The sequence below is a fragment of the Nomia melanderi genome, chromosome 11 (assembly GCF_051020985.1).
Source record: "Nomia melanderi isolate GNS246 chromosome 11, iyNomMela1, whole genome shotgun sequence".
In the NCBI taxonomy this organism is placed as follows: Eukaryota; Metazoa; Arthropoda; class Insecta; order Hymenoptera; family Halictidae; genus Nomia; species Nomia melanderi.
The window spans coordinates 694,312-708,623 of record NC_135009.1 but is presented as its reverse complement, the minus strand read 5'-3'; the positions used below and the strand labels follow the sequence as shown (position 1 = coordinate 708,623).

Below are 14,312 nucleotides of genomic sequence, written 5' to 3'. Positions count from 1 at the left end.
TCGAACTTACTATTATAACCAGTAATTTCCCTGCTTTTAATTTTAATTATTAAATAGATCACTGTATTTTAAACCTACCCAAACATGGACGCTTGCAATTAATAAAATATTACGGAATGAATTTTGTTTAAACTCGCACGAGTTTTATATTTTCATTATTGGATAAAGGAAGTGAAGCAATTTTATAAATAAGATTTTTTATTCTTTGTTCTAAAAATTAATTTGCATAAATAAAACACGTAAGTTATTGTATCAATAATACGGAATGTGTTGATAAGTATATTGTATTAATTGCTTACTATTGTCTTAAAAAAATGTATATATATTAGGTTGATTGGGATGTTATGTCAGTTTTTCTTAAAGAAAAAATTCATTTTCGTAACTGAATCTCTACTAATTAGCATTTAATATAATTTCCATTATTATAACATTCACGTTGATAAAAGTGAATGTGCTTTTAAAATGCCTTCAACAAGACTAGCATATACGGTCTACCACTAGGTACATGTATGGTTAATCGTGAAGATTAAGATCTTTACATGGAAATTTTCGATACTATCTTATTAACATCGTGCTTATAGATACACTATTCGATCCAAAATCACGACGATCCAAAATTTTATCTATCGCCATTATAGACCTCTTTATGTAATATTCATTCAAAATTTAACGTGTAAGATATATTTTATCATAGAGTGTGTTTATTAATCAAATTCTAAATAATATACAATTTTTCCAACAAAATAAACACCATCATTTTATAATATGGTGGTAATCATAATTTATATTTTTACAATCAAAATAAGTTTAAACTTGCAAAATATTTGAAAACTATCATATAAAAATACCTTATCATAATCACAGAAAAAGTGGCCTTCAAAATTTATGTAAATTTTAAAAAATTGGAATTTATCAATTAGTTTCTTGCTACAATGAGTAGGTTAGAGATCAAAGCAAATATGTTAAGGTTTAGTAATTGGCTATCAGTTTATATTTTTAACAAAAGGGAATTTTTTCATTAGTTTTTAAAGAAGAGGGAAATTGTAATTTATTGGTTGATTCAAACTTGCTTAATAATTTGTTCAATCTATATGTTGTTAAAAACGTTCGTAATCATTATGATAGTATTTTTGTATTATTAAGTACTAATAATTGACGAGGAGCTTCAGAAATCCGAAGAACCGCTAAAGATAACATTCGTTAAAGAAGCTTTTACTAATTTTTATATGAATATAATTTTAATTAGTGACTTTTTTTCTTTGTTGATACTACAGATCTCTGCTGATATGAAATCTATGTTCATGGGCTATAAATAGATAATAGAACTCTAACATTATTTAACATTACTTCCCTGCATTGGAGGAACGAACAATCTCCCCCCAATTCTCTCTTCGTAACTTCATGAATTAGAGGGTTCTGCGAGACACTCGGGAGTAGTTAAGATTATTTTGTCTTTATCCTCTTTGGCTGGTGCTTATCGCTTTCCTCTTCCTTAAAGGCCTACCGGGTTATCACGAAATAGCGAAAATATAAACGGGATGCTAAAAAGGTCGTCAAAATACAAAGTTGAGGAGGGAATATAAGTACCTATCTACATACTTATAAATTAACAGGCATAAAAGCAGTAATACGTTTTGTAAAATCAAGCTAGGGAAGTCCTCTAACATAAAAACTCTTTAATACCTTTTAAAAACTTTAGAAATTGATATAAAGAATAATAATTAATTTAAGCCGTTCTCCTATAATATCAAGTCAGACTCATGATCAAAATTTTCAGCCGAATTCGACAAACCTAAATGTTCTTTACTTATTTTTCATATAAATCAAATTTATCTCCTATCAATCCTTAACCTTTAGAGTAAACGTAGACACAAAATAAGCATCAAATTCTCTTCTTTTTCTACTAAATTATTAACGAGAAAGTGGTTCTATTAAATACAGTTGTGAAAGAAATAGGACATGAGGTTAATACAAGGATAGTTGACATAATATGAGAACAGTTAACTGTTCATAAATAAATGATAACCTCACTTAAATATTTTTTCGTAATTCTACTGAAGTCAGTACATACATATCTTGTCATATTTTTCTCATCGAGTACCCCATAATACGAATTCAGAAGTTCTATATTCCCATTATGTACATCATAAAATTGTAATTTACTTGCAAATGTATAAATGTTTTATCAAACTAATAAATTATTAAAATTTCTTGTTATTTTGTACTATAATTTTTATTTAAAGAATAATTTATCAATAGTAATATTATATTACTTTTGGAAAATTGGAATTTGTAATTATTATAATTAGCAAGAAATATAGATTTTGCACAGTTTTATCTTATATATATATATATAAGATAGGCAACACGTTTGAAATAATTTTTGTATGTGGGAAAATTAATATATATATACAATTTAAAAAATTTTTTTTTATGAAGTATGTTTCATGAATATATCTATATATGTATACATAGTTCTAGAATATTTCCTAACCAGGAGTATGTATGTATTTACATATTTATGCACGATAATGCTTAATATGCACAGAGGTTTCTAATATAAGTATAAATTATAAATGGATAACCAATTCACCAAGGACTTATTAAAATATTTGTCATAATTTATATATCTTTCAAGTCTTTAACATAAAATTTTCGTACATCATTTTCAAACAGTATAGTTTTCTATCAATTATTCTTTATTTACTCCGATTTAAGCTGTTGGCAACTTTTTTATGATAAAGCTATTATAAATTAAACAAGTAGTTGTTAACGGACAAAAGCTTTTTGTTACTGTCTGTTTACTTGGGTTCAGTGTGGCCGATTACTTTGAGTTGAATATGTACTTACAGTTAGTTATTATGTATGAGCATGTGAATTGGAATTTTGAATAACAGATCTGATGCTTACATAATTATGTATGTACGTCTGTTAACTATATAACATTGCGATGTATATTAGATTGCGGAAAAAAGTTGCATAATATTAAAACAAATTAATGTGTTTATAACGACATGTTTTATTATGCTATAGATTTTGCAATCTATTTTTTGGGTATAAAATATAAGTTACTTATAAAATAGATACACTATTCACTTTTACTATCATTCGTCAAATTCGAGGTACTCGCGATAAAGAAGGAACATCGCCATTATGAGATAGTATGTATACGCGCATGAGCATGCGTTATATATATATATAAATTAGATATAGTCAACGTCACCAGTATCCAGAGGCTGGAACAGAGTGGTTGGATCGTATCATAGGCTTGAACTTAATAATTAATAAAATGGCACCAAGCACAAAGCTTATTACACTTTCATCCATGTGTAACTTATTCAAAAACAATTATAATGTTACTACACATACAGTTAGATTATCTAGGTAAGACTTACATTCAATAACTGACTTTTTTAACCTTTGTAATACAGAATGTATGATATTACTGGTTATTTGAAAAACAAATACAAGTTCCAAATTTATAAATATTTTGTATCATGTTGAAATATTCAAGCCATTAATATTATTTTTTGGAGTAAACATATTGAAGAATTCTTTTTAATAATGTTTTAATTATAACGCAAAACATACTTCTTATAGTATACTTATTATTTAAAAATATGATCATTACATATAGAATTTATGGGTAATGAAGTGTATTACACAAATAATATGTATTAGTTATATGTTGTTATATTAGACACTGATATTAAGCAATGTATAAATTTTCATTTATTATCATTTACATATAATAATATGACCTACTAGCAAGTATAAAATATCAAAACTTAAGAAATTTATTGAACAACAATTTTTGTTTACACAAGTTTTTTATTTCAAGAAAAAAATATAAATATATTAGAATTGTAAAGAGTTAACATAACATTGTTTCTTTATGTTGTAGTTCATGGTGGTCAGGTGTAGAAATGGGACCACCTGATGCAATTTTGGGTATTACAGAAGCATATAAAAGAGATCAAAATCCCAAAAAGATTAATTTGGGAGTTGGTGCTTATAGAGATGACAATGGTAAACCATTTGTTTTACCAAGTGTCCGAAAGGTATATATTATGATATGTATTTTTAATGAAAATTTAGTTAAGTTAAAAACAATATTTTAAAAAAATATCGTTGATTTAATTATTTAATAAAATCAAATTTGTTGTAGGCAGAAGATAACATCAGACGTAAGGAAATGGACAAGGAATATTCAGCAATATCGGGAAATGTTGAATTTTGTAAGCACAGTATTAATTTGGCACTTGGCGAAGGTCATGAAGTAATTAAAAATGGTTTGGTACGGACTATATAACATTTTATTAACTATGAAGAAAAACAATTTCCACTTGATTATATTGATTATATTTTGATTATGATTATATTTTTTAGAATGCTACTGTTCAAGGAATTTCTGGCACAGGTTCCCTTTTTGTTGGAGCCAATTTTCTTTCTCGCTTTTTCCCAGGGTCTAAGGATATATATGTTCCAACGCCTACATGGGGAAACCATGGTCCTGTATTTAAACTTGCTAATCTTTCAGTAAAGACATACCGTTACTTTGATCCAAATACTTGTGGATTAGACTTCAAGGGTGTCTTAGAAGATATAAATGTTAGTAACTATACATATGATATTAACACATATTTTGGTATTTTCTATAAATTTGTATTTTTTGCAGAAAATTCCAGAGAAATCTATTATCCTCTTACATGCATGTGCACATAATCCCACAGGTGTTGATCCAAAACCAGAACAATGGAAAGAACTGTCAGTACTAATTAAAAAAAGGAATCTTTTCCCTTTCTTTGATATGGCATATCAAGGTTTTGCTTCAGGTAACATAAAATATTAAAATCTAAATTAGTAAATTACTACATTTATATATTAAGACATTATGTCTTAAATTACTACATTTATATATTAAGACATTATGTCTTAAATTACTACATTTATATATTAAGACATATTTATGTAAAATTTTAGGATCTATAGCGAAAGATTCTATGGCAGTAACAATATTTCTAGAAGATGGAAATAAAATTGCTTTAGCTCAGTCTTATGCTAAAAACATGGGTCTTTATGGTAAATACATACATTTAAAAGTAATTTATAAAAATGATCATAATGAACAAAATTTTAATAAATAGGTTTTTGTAGGTGAACGTGTTGGAGCATTTACAATAGTCGCTTCCAGCAAAGAAGAAGCAGATAGAATTATTTCACAGTTAAAGATTTTAATTCGACCAATGTATTCTAATCCTCCAATTTACGGTGCAAGAATTGTTAATGAAGTACTAGGGAACTCTGACTTAAGGCAACAGTGGCTTGGTGATGTGAAAGGAATGGCTGATCGCATTATTTCTGTCCGTCAAAAGTTGAGCGATAATCTAAAGAAACTTGGTAGCTCTTGTAACTGGACACACATTACAGATCAGATTGGAATGTTTTGTTACACTGGTCTTAAACCAAATCAGGTATTACATATGTTTATTCTTTTACTTCTTTCAAGTATAATTCGTATTATTTTTTAATTAAATTTCAATAATAATATTTGTTTTACAGGTAGAAAAACTTACCAAAGATTATAGCATTTATCTAACAAAAGATGGTAGAATATCCATGGCAGGAGTAACAACAAAAAATGTGGATTACCTTGCAAATGCTATGCATGAAGTTACAAAATAGTTCAATAGTTTTATCCATGATTAAAAAATTAAACCAAATTTTGCCTTGTTATATTTAAATACATCTTAAATACATAAAAAGTGATAGCATACAGGCATAAGAATCAAGTCCAATGCATTTTATCTTGCATGCTATTTTTATAAAACCACTGCAGGCAGTGTAGCCATCAAATAATTCTAGGTATAAATATTGAATTATTATTGTATTTCAATAATTAGCATACAATTGATTTTGTAATTGTAATGATTTATGATGTATTCTAAAAGTTTATATTAATAATTTTATTGTATATTTCCTCCTTAATACAAAAATACAATACATATTTTGCTTTCGGAAGTCGGCCATACTTGATTCAACAAATTAATAAACTTCAATATCATGTAAATAAATGTAAAATGTAGGTTTTACTTGCAATAAAGATAATTACAATTTATTTTTCTAACGACTGATTTATTTTACATAGAATTTATTTCTTTGTGAAGTGCATTTATAATAAGTATTTTACACTATAAGCATTATAGTAACTTGTGAGTTCGAAAAAAGTATTCAAGATTCAATTGTCTGCAAATCTGATACACAGTGAGTCGTCTGCTTTCAGTATATACACATATGTCAAAGTCATACTTTCATCTAAATTGATACGTTGTAAAAAAGTTTTGTTACTTATAAATCTTCAAAAGGATTGGAAGAAAAATATCATGAATATGGTAAAAAATCATGAGAATAAAATAAAAATTCGTAGAGAAATATGTTTAACGTAATTTATATTAAAGTGAGGTTAAGTTGTTTATCAAAATGGAGTTTCACTTTCAGTTCGGGTTTAATATGTTTCCGGAGATTCCACGGCCTTTTAATACTCAGTATAAATGCTTCTCTGTGTCGATGTTACCAGGTACATATCGACAAGATGTAGAACGTGGAGGAAAAAGTTAGTATGTTATATGTATGTCATCTTATACTTCAACCACTAGATAAATAAGAACACAGAATTTGTTATTTACTTATTTTCTTACAGTAATTATGCCACCTTCGGCTTTAGAACAGCTTACAAGATTGAATATTAATTACCCGATGATGTTCAAATTAACTAATAAGAAGACTAATAGAATAACCCATTGTGGTGTTTTGGAATTCGTTGCAGACGAAGGAAAAGTTTATTTACCTCTTTGGGTAAAGAATCACAAACATGTTCTTAGCTTTTAGAGCATTGTTTTGAATATAAAAATTACATTAAATATGCATTAGTGCAAAACAGTTATAAATTATAATATCATTCAATATATGATTATTATAATTTTATTACAGATGATGCATAATCTTTTATTGGAAGAAGCAGAATTAATAAATGTTGAAAGTGTTACTTTAAAAATTGCAACATTTTCACGCTTCCAACCACAGTCAGAAGATTTCTTAGATATTACAAATCCTAAAGCTGTTTTAGAAAATGGTTTAAGAAGTTTCGCTTGCCTTACAACGGGTGATGTAATTGCCATAAAGTATAATCAAAGAATATATGAAATGTGTGTCCTGGAAACGAAACCTGATCCAGCTGTTAGTATTATAGAATGTGATATGAATGTTGAATTTGCTCCACCCGTGGGTTACATAGAACCGGAAAAACATATTAAAAAAGATGAAGCTGTAGTAGACCCTGTAGATTTAATGCCAGCACCTGTAGGATTTGTACCATTTAAAGGACAAGGTAATAGATTAAATGGAAAAAAACGTAAAGATTCCGCTCAATCAGAAGTTGCTACAAACAAACCCACGTATATTAGAGGAATACCAGATTATGATTATAAAATAGGAACTCTTACATTTTTACATAATATGAAACCCATTAATAATAAAGAGGTAAAAGAGAATTTTAAATATAATTTATTCAATATCTACTTATTGCTGTGTATTGTTTATGCTATTCGAAATTATTGCTATAGGTAAAGGACCAGGATGAGTTTAAGGCTTTCACAGGTGAAGGTTTTTCCCTTAGAGAAGCAAGGAAATGATTAAAGAATTATCAGTCTATTTATTTTCTTATAATTACATACATTTGTAAAAGTGAGTATTCATATTTGTTATTAAATGGTTGTACTTTTTAATATAAACGTGTTACAGACGTTTTTAACCATTACCAAACTTACAAACATAAACATTAAACAAATTTTTTTGTTACATATAACGTTTTTTTTCAATTTAATGAATCAGACACGTATATACTAAATTTATTTTTAACTATTTCTATAAAATTCGTGTGTCCTTTTGAAAAGGGCTGGTGCGCAGTATCTTAATATCACAAGTTACAGGGTAAAACAATAACATGTTCAGTCTACTAGTGGACCCCAAAAGTGTTTACTGGGTCTTGCTGGATCTTCTGTCAAGAAAAAGTCACGTCCGAGTGATATGAATTCTTCGATACTGATTTTACCGTCATCGTTAGTATCAATATGACTAAAGGAAACAACTGCGTGCTGTAATAAATTTTATTACAATTAAATTAACTCTTTTATTCAAATTCCGTTGGAAAAGTTTGAATAGAAAATATATCATTTTACTTACATCATGTGTGAGATCTAAACATTGGAAAAATAATTTGAATTCTTCCACAGAAATTTCACCGCTTTGATCTTTGTCTACTGCCTGCAATTGTATAGTAAAGATTATATCCTTAAGAAAGGAACTTTCTGATAAATATTTGTTTATATGAACATACATAAATATTTTGAATACTTACTTTGAATAAAAACGGTAAGAAATGATGACATTTCTTTTTTAATGATGAGTCATTAAGAACGTGGTGCATTTCTTCCAAGTATTTTTCAATACAAATAAGATTGTATGGACTGATTTCACCCCATTGTTCCTTCCACATATCCTAAATGAATATACATATGTGTAAGTGCGTGCCGAATTTCTATCAGTGGGTAATTTTTCTGATGTTACATTTTCTATGAAAATTGCTTAGCATATGTGATCCATTTTTTAAATGATAAAGATATAAATTTTCTTGAGTATTAAAATAAAATTTTGAATAGCAAGTGGTATGAATAAATATTAAAGAACATAATATCAAAATAAATAATACCTTTTTTATATAATATTATATATGTATCTTTTACCAAGAGGCACTTTTTATTATTTAAAAAATTAAATAACTTACAAATAAAAGTAATTTATTATTGACATACACAAGTGTATGAAAATGTACCACAGTTTTAAAAAAGAATTGTAATTATTATTAACTATTGCTTAATTTCATGTATTTTCCGTTGATATTTAATAAGCATACAGGATACTTACACACATTACTTCTTTGAATTCAGTCTTAGCTTCTGGAGATAAATGCCCTAAGTCGCAAAATCGATCTGCAAGTAGCATGAAATCATCATAACTGATAACTCCATCTTTATTAACGTCCAAATGACTGTGTAAAGTACGCATTTTTCTCCTCCAGAAATGTGATTCTCCCTAAAAATTAATTTACTTATATTAAAAGTGATTATTAAATTATTGTTATTATTATTGTCATCATTGCCATTATTACACTAAACAAATTCTTTTCTATTGTTAATACATTTTTTGGAAAATTTTAAATGAAAGTTAAATGATTAGTATTTATTTCTCTCTCATTGGTCTTGGACAATTATTAAAGATTCACTAAAAATGTCAAATGCATCAAACTATTCGAAAATAAGTAAAATACGATTTTTAAAGTCACTTTACAGTATCGATTTTTAAACGATTAAACTTAAGGTAAGTAATTCTTTTCATTTTGTTTCATTTTGCAGCAGAAAAAACATTGTAAAATGAACAAATAAATATATAGATAATTAATCTATTTGTCTATATGCCTTTCATTAAAGTTATAATTTAATATTTTATAAGTTTAATATTTTAAATTAGACAAAGTTTATAACATTTATGAAATCATATTGTAATAAAAAATATTCAAATTATAATTTGTATATATTTTAGTAAAAATCACTAACGAAATTTTTTCATTTAATTTTTTTCATTTATTTAATAAAATAATATAATAATTAAAAGTTTGTAACATTTAACAGGTACCTTTCAGAACAAAGTATAAGGAATAAATTTTCGTTTAGGTCAATTAAGATAAAAGCATTAATAATTGACCAGTTAAGAAAAATTTTCTGCGTGAATAATAGTAAACGTTTGTTCCTTTATTAAATAAGAGGACCCTATGATTGGAAATGCTGTTTGAACTTCTTACATTATGTAACAAAGCGAACTTTTTTCAAATAGTTACATTATTCAAAATTGATAAATATTTTGGAAAATTCCATACTTGCGTCAGACGTTGACCATCTTTTAAAACGAGAAAACTAGTAATTTACTGTAAAACCAAAAATACTAAAGAGAATTACTTTAATATCGTTTATTTGCAATGATTATGACAAATTACAAGTAAAAGGACAAATACGAATGAACAGAAGTTAATTCCACGTTAGAAATCAGAGACATATAATCAATGCCAATGAAATAAATTGTTAGTTTTTACGATAAACAATTCAATTCAGGTGAAAGTGTTTCGGAATTGGGTCAATGTATGCTGCAGCATATATACTGCACCTTTCTCGAAAGATCACGTTTTCCTGAAAAATGGTCAACTACTGATACCAGGTCAATTATCTTAACTAAAAATTAGTTTCAAAATAATTCTTTTGAATCAATAAAATATCATTTTATAAAATTTAATCAAAGTCCTGTCTATAACGTGTAGATATTATTTTTTAGAAAGAATTAGTTTATGGAATGACTTTATCAATTAACATATTTTTTAGTGGAAAAAATAAAATATTTAGGAAATTTTATATTAGAATGAAACCTATTAAACTAAAATAACACATACAGTCAATTTATAAAAAAAATGTATTCTATGTGAAAATAATTTTTCAAATTTATGACGTGTGTCATCGTATGATATACACGAAAAAAAATTTAACAAAACACTCTTTTATTATTTTATAAAATCACAAAAGATTATTGTATTAATAATAAATGAATGGCATTATTAAACAAAATTATATACGAAAATGTAATACAGATTTCACTTTTGACAGACATTCTAATATGTATTACACTAATTTAAAATAATTTTGTATTATTTTAAATAAATAAAATATTATTTTAAATAATAAGATTTTAATTTAATTGTATTCTCCGTGTAAGTAGATTTATGGGTATAATTAAATTGTGACAACGAAAAAAAAATATTCGCTACAAATATAAATTGATTTCAAATACGAATATATGTAAGTGAAAGACAAAAAACAATCATTTTTTTCATCAGGTATATAGGTAGTTACTGCATTAAAATTTATGAAATGAGTCATTTGAATACGTTTGCACCACCATTACTGAGGTCAACCACTGCTTGTATAACGCACAAATTAATATAATATCCGGTGTATATCCAGTTAAAAATTTGATTATATAAATACACAATAAAATATGAATCAAACACAATAAAGTATTTATTTAATCGTATTTTTTAACTAAATTACGAATATATAATTTAATAATTGTGATTTTTGTAGGTATTTATATTACTCAAGAGTCTACATTATTGCATGATATAATTACCGTTATGTTGTAATATAATCTCTGGTTAATCTAATTGCTACATAATTCATTCGACAACCTCCTACTTCTGATAAGCCGAAATTTGTGAGAGATGTATTTTATACCGATAATTAGTTTGTACATTTTCTTCATAAACAATTATTTAATTAAAGAGGAATAGACTAATTTTGTTGTTATTCCGTATTGACATATGGAATAAGAAAAATAAAGGAAATAAATATCCATCATTTTTAAACAGAATATTTAAACTAAATTCGATCTAATTTATACAAATTTTGAATCTCGGGGATTCACATAAGAACGTTACAGTTTTTACATATAACGCAAATGGTCGTTAAGATAAATTCAATGATGTACTATATAATGCTGTTCAAGGTTATGCGGGTGACAAAAGGAGGAACATGAAATATATTTACATTGAAAGTAGGGGATCGAATGGAGTTGGGGGACGTATCTCAAATATTGCTCAATTCTGTCCCGAATATCTGTCTCGAGTATACTGTGTTTTCATCGCACAGTTTATTTTGTTAACACGTGTCAATTTCCAAAATTATTTTGTTAAATATCTTTGAATTTTTTCGTACAAAAATTGTTGACAACAAAAACAAAGAATTCGTTTAATGAAACATGATAATGATATAACTACTACAATATAAAATTCATTATACATTTGAGAAATAATTTGAAACCATTAAATTTATGTTTAAAAGAATATATACAGTAAAGTAATGTTACGTGTCCTTTTATCATGTGTTACTCGAATGTAAGATTAATTAATAAAAATAAATTGCAGTATATGATAACAAATGAAGAAGCATGGTCTTACTCTTTCGTTGTCCGAGTCACTATCGCTTTCTTCTTGCTCGCTCGCAGTCGTTGAAATTCCTGTATGATGTACACTCCTTTTGCTATACATTCGTCGTATAATATCGAGATCATGACACTACAAACGAAACAAATGTACACACATACAAGTATTTGAATACAACACAAAATTAAATATTCAATTGAGACTTTAATTTACTTTGTTATTGTTGTAACATAATTAATAAAATACGAAGTGACTATTAAAGGTCATATCAGTCCAATGAACTTCAACGTGACGTGTTTTTATTCCTAGCTATTTCAAATATATTCTAGTTACAACAGCAAAAATTAAATGTAACACAATGAAACAGGTAAAAGAACTTAGGTATATTTTATTCATAAGGCTTTCCAAATGTTTGAAAATTTTCAATGTTTATTTCATATATACGAACTTCACGAATATATTAACAAAAATAAAATTGTAATTTTAATAGAATTATGTAATTACTTATGTTTAAAGTGTAAATTATTATAAAATATTATTGTTGTTTGACATAAATATTTATGAAAGCATTTGAAACAGGAGAAGTGTGTAAGTTGAAATTATTTGTATTGTAAGCCATTCTACTTGTAGTGAATAACATGCACGCATAAAGAGAAAGGCAACAAGTATTTGTTTACGTGTTACGACAAACATTAACAGTGGGTAAATATTTTTTTTCGTCTACGTGAAAAATTTAAAAATTCACACTACGGAATTTAAAGCATAGAAATAAATACAATTAAGCTTTTTCGCTACGGATATAGTATATCTACAGTTTAGAGAGTTAGTTAATAAAAACATAAATGATTTGATATATTATTAGTGTTTGATAAAATAAAATGTCTCCGATTTGTTTTTAGAACGTGCTTAATTTTTCAAATTTTGTTGTAATAAATAATAACTTTAAAATGTTTATTGTTTATAACATAAATGTCAATATTTACTTGCAGTTTCTGCTGCGGCAGCTGAATGTTTTGTTCGCCGGCCATTATTCCATTGCACAAAACTGAAATAGTTCTTTTTTCAAAAACTCCATTTGATATCACGTATCGAAGACCCGTTCGTAACAACGTCGTTGCCATGTTTATTTGAAATATAATATTTCGTTTTCTTTTAGAAGTATTATAGTAATAATAGAATAAAACAGAATACTCCACAATCACTTAAAGCGAGTGCTACAACTGAGTCTAACCGGCACAGGAATATTGGGCCCCTTTTGTTGGGTCGGTAAGACATCCCTACTTTATTTACTACACATGCGCAGGAATGGTTCGTCTCCCTTTTTCTTGCTTTCTCTGGAATACGAGCGTTCGCGCACGTTCTTTTCTTTTTCTAGATAAAAACCATAAACTTATACAGCGATAAAACCCCGTCAAGGAGTTCGTAAAAACCAATAAAAATAAAGCGACACAGCAATGACGTTAATTTGGACATTTGTATTTAGATCACTGTTAAATAGTACACTAGTCAGATAAGGTACAGATCCGCCCTCGTTTACATGTTTGGAAAATAAAGAAAGATTAATGTAAAAAGATTATTGACTGATGTTTAAAAAAGTGTTAAAAGAATTAAAAAAACGAATTTACAAAAGAAGATAAATCATAACTTTTTAAGGTTACATAAAAAGCATGTAAAACTCGTGCCTTGTAATTGCATTAACAAGTTTTCGAATATAATAGAATCTGCAGTTACTCTGTATCCTGGGAGTTGAGTTTGAAACTACATTTTGGTGATTTGATGAATAGAATTATCAATGATAAATTGAAATATCATAAAAAATTAGACAATTTTTATATTTCTGTATATATATTCGTTGTGTGAATACTTTGTATACTATGTATATTAGATATAGTTTATCAGTTACGTGTATAATCAAACTTATCAAGTTTACTGTGATACGAAAAAATTCGAGGAACCACGTTAGAGATTAGTTGGAAACACGAGGATTAGACGTAAATAAATGTATGTAAATACAAAGAAGTTTCAATGAACCTCTAAAGTAGGTCACGTTAATGCGACATTTGATCATTCGCATGCAAATGCGCGTACGTGACTAACGACATGGATCGAACTACTCGATTGGAACGAATTCAAAATGTGAATATGTATCGTTGTATATACGATTAGAAGATGAAAAATAAATGTTTTTAATAGCTAATATAAAAATGCGTAT

General features: G+C 27.0%; 3 protein-coding genes across 5 annotated transcripts; 2 read left to right on the top strand and 1 right to left on the bottom strand.

Moving 5' to 3' along the window:
- The first annotated feature begins 3,135 nt into the window (after positions 1-3,135).
- Got2 (glutamate oxaloacetate transaminase 2) lies at positions 3,136-6,021 on the top strand. Its single transcript, XM_031978452.2, has 8 exons — positions 3,136-3,384; positions 3,905-4,061; positions 4,169-4,297; positions 4,390-4,611; positions 4,679-4,835; positions 4,984-5,082; positions 5,158-5,474; positions 5,563-6,021. The coding sequence occupies exons 1-8, from the start codon at positions 3,290-3,292 to the stop codon at positions 5,683-5,685; spliced, it is 1,299 nt and encodes a 432-aa protein (XP_031834312.1). The 5' UTR covers positions 3,136-3,289; the 3' UTR covers positions 5,686-6,021.
- Positions 6,022-6,222: 201 nt separating this feature from the next.
- Positions 6,223-7,748, top strand: Ufd1-like (ubiquitin fusion-degradation 1-like). Of its 3 annotated transcripts, XM_031978456.2 has the most exons (5): positions 6,223-6,392; positions 6,499-6,613; positions 6,701-6,855; positions 6,991-7,539; positions 7,623-7,748. In XM_031978456.2, the coding sequence occupies exons 1-5, from the start codon at positions 6,384-6,386 to the stop codon at positions 7,689-7,691; spliced, it is 897 nt and encodes a 298-aa protein (XP_031834316.1). In that variant the 5' UTR covers positions 6,223-6,383; the 3' UTR covers positions 7,692-7,748. The 3 variants fall into 3 exon arrangements, with proteins under 3 accessions (XP_031834316.1, XP_031834315.1, XP_031834317.1); XM_031978455.1 differs by lacking the exon at positions 6,223-6,392 and having other exon boundaries at positions 6,481-6,613; positions 7,623-7,745; XM_031978457.2 differs by lacking the exon at positions 6,223-6,392 and having other exon boundaries at positions 6,499-6,628.
- CBP (sarcoplasmic calcium-binding protein) lies at positions 7,692-13,407 on the bottom strand. The gene is made up of 6 exons (XM_031978459.2): positions 13,084-13,407; positions 12,116-12,232; positions 8,983-9,150; positions 8,417-8,557; positions 8,242-8,322; positions 7,692-8,153 (listed from the first exon to the last, which is right to left on the bottom strand). The coding sequence occupies exons 1-6, from the start codon at positions 13,219-13,221 to the stop codon at positions 8,007-8,009; spliced, it is 792 nt and encodes a 263-aa protein (XP_031834319.1). The 5' UTR covers positions 13,222-13,407; the 3' UTR covers positions 7,692-8,006.
- Between the last annotated feature and the right edge of the window lie 905 nt (positions 13,408-14,312).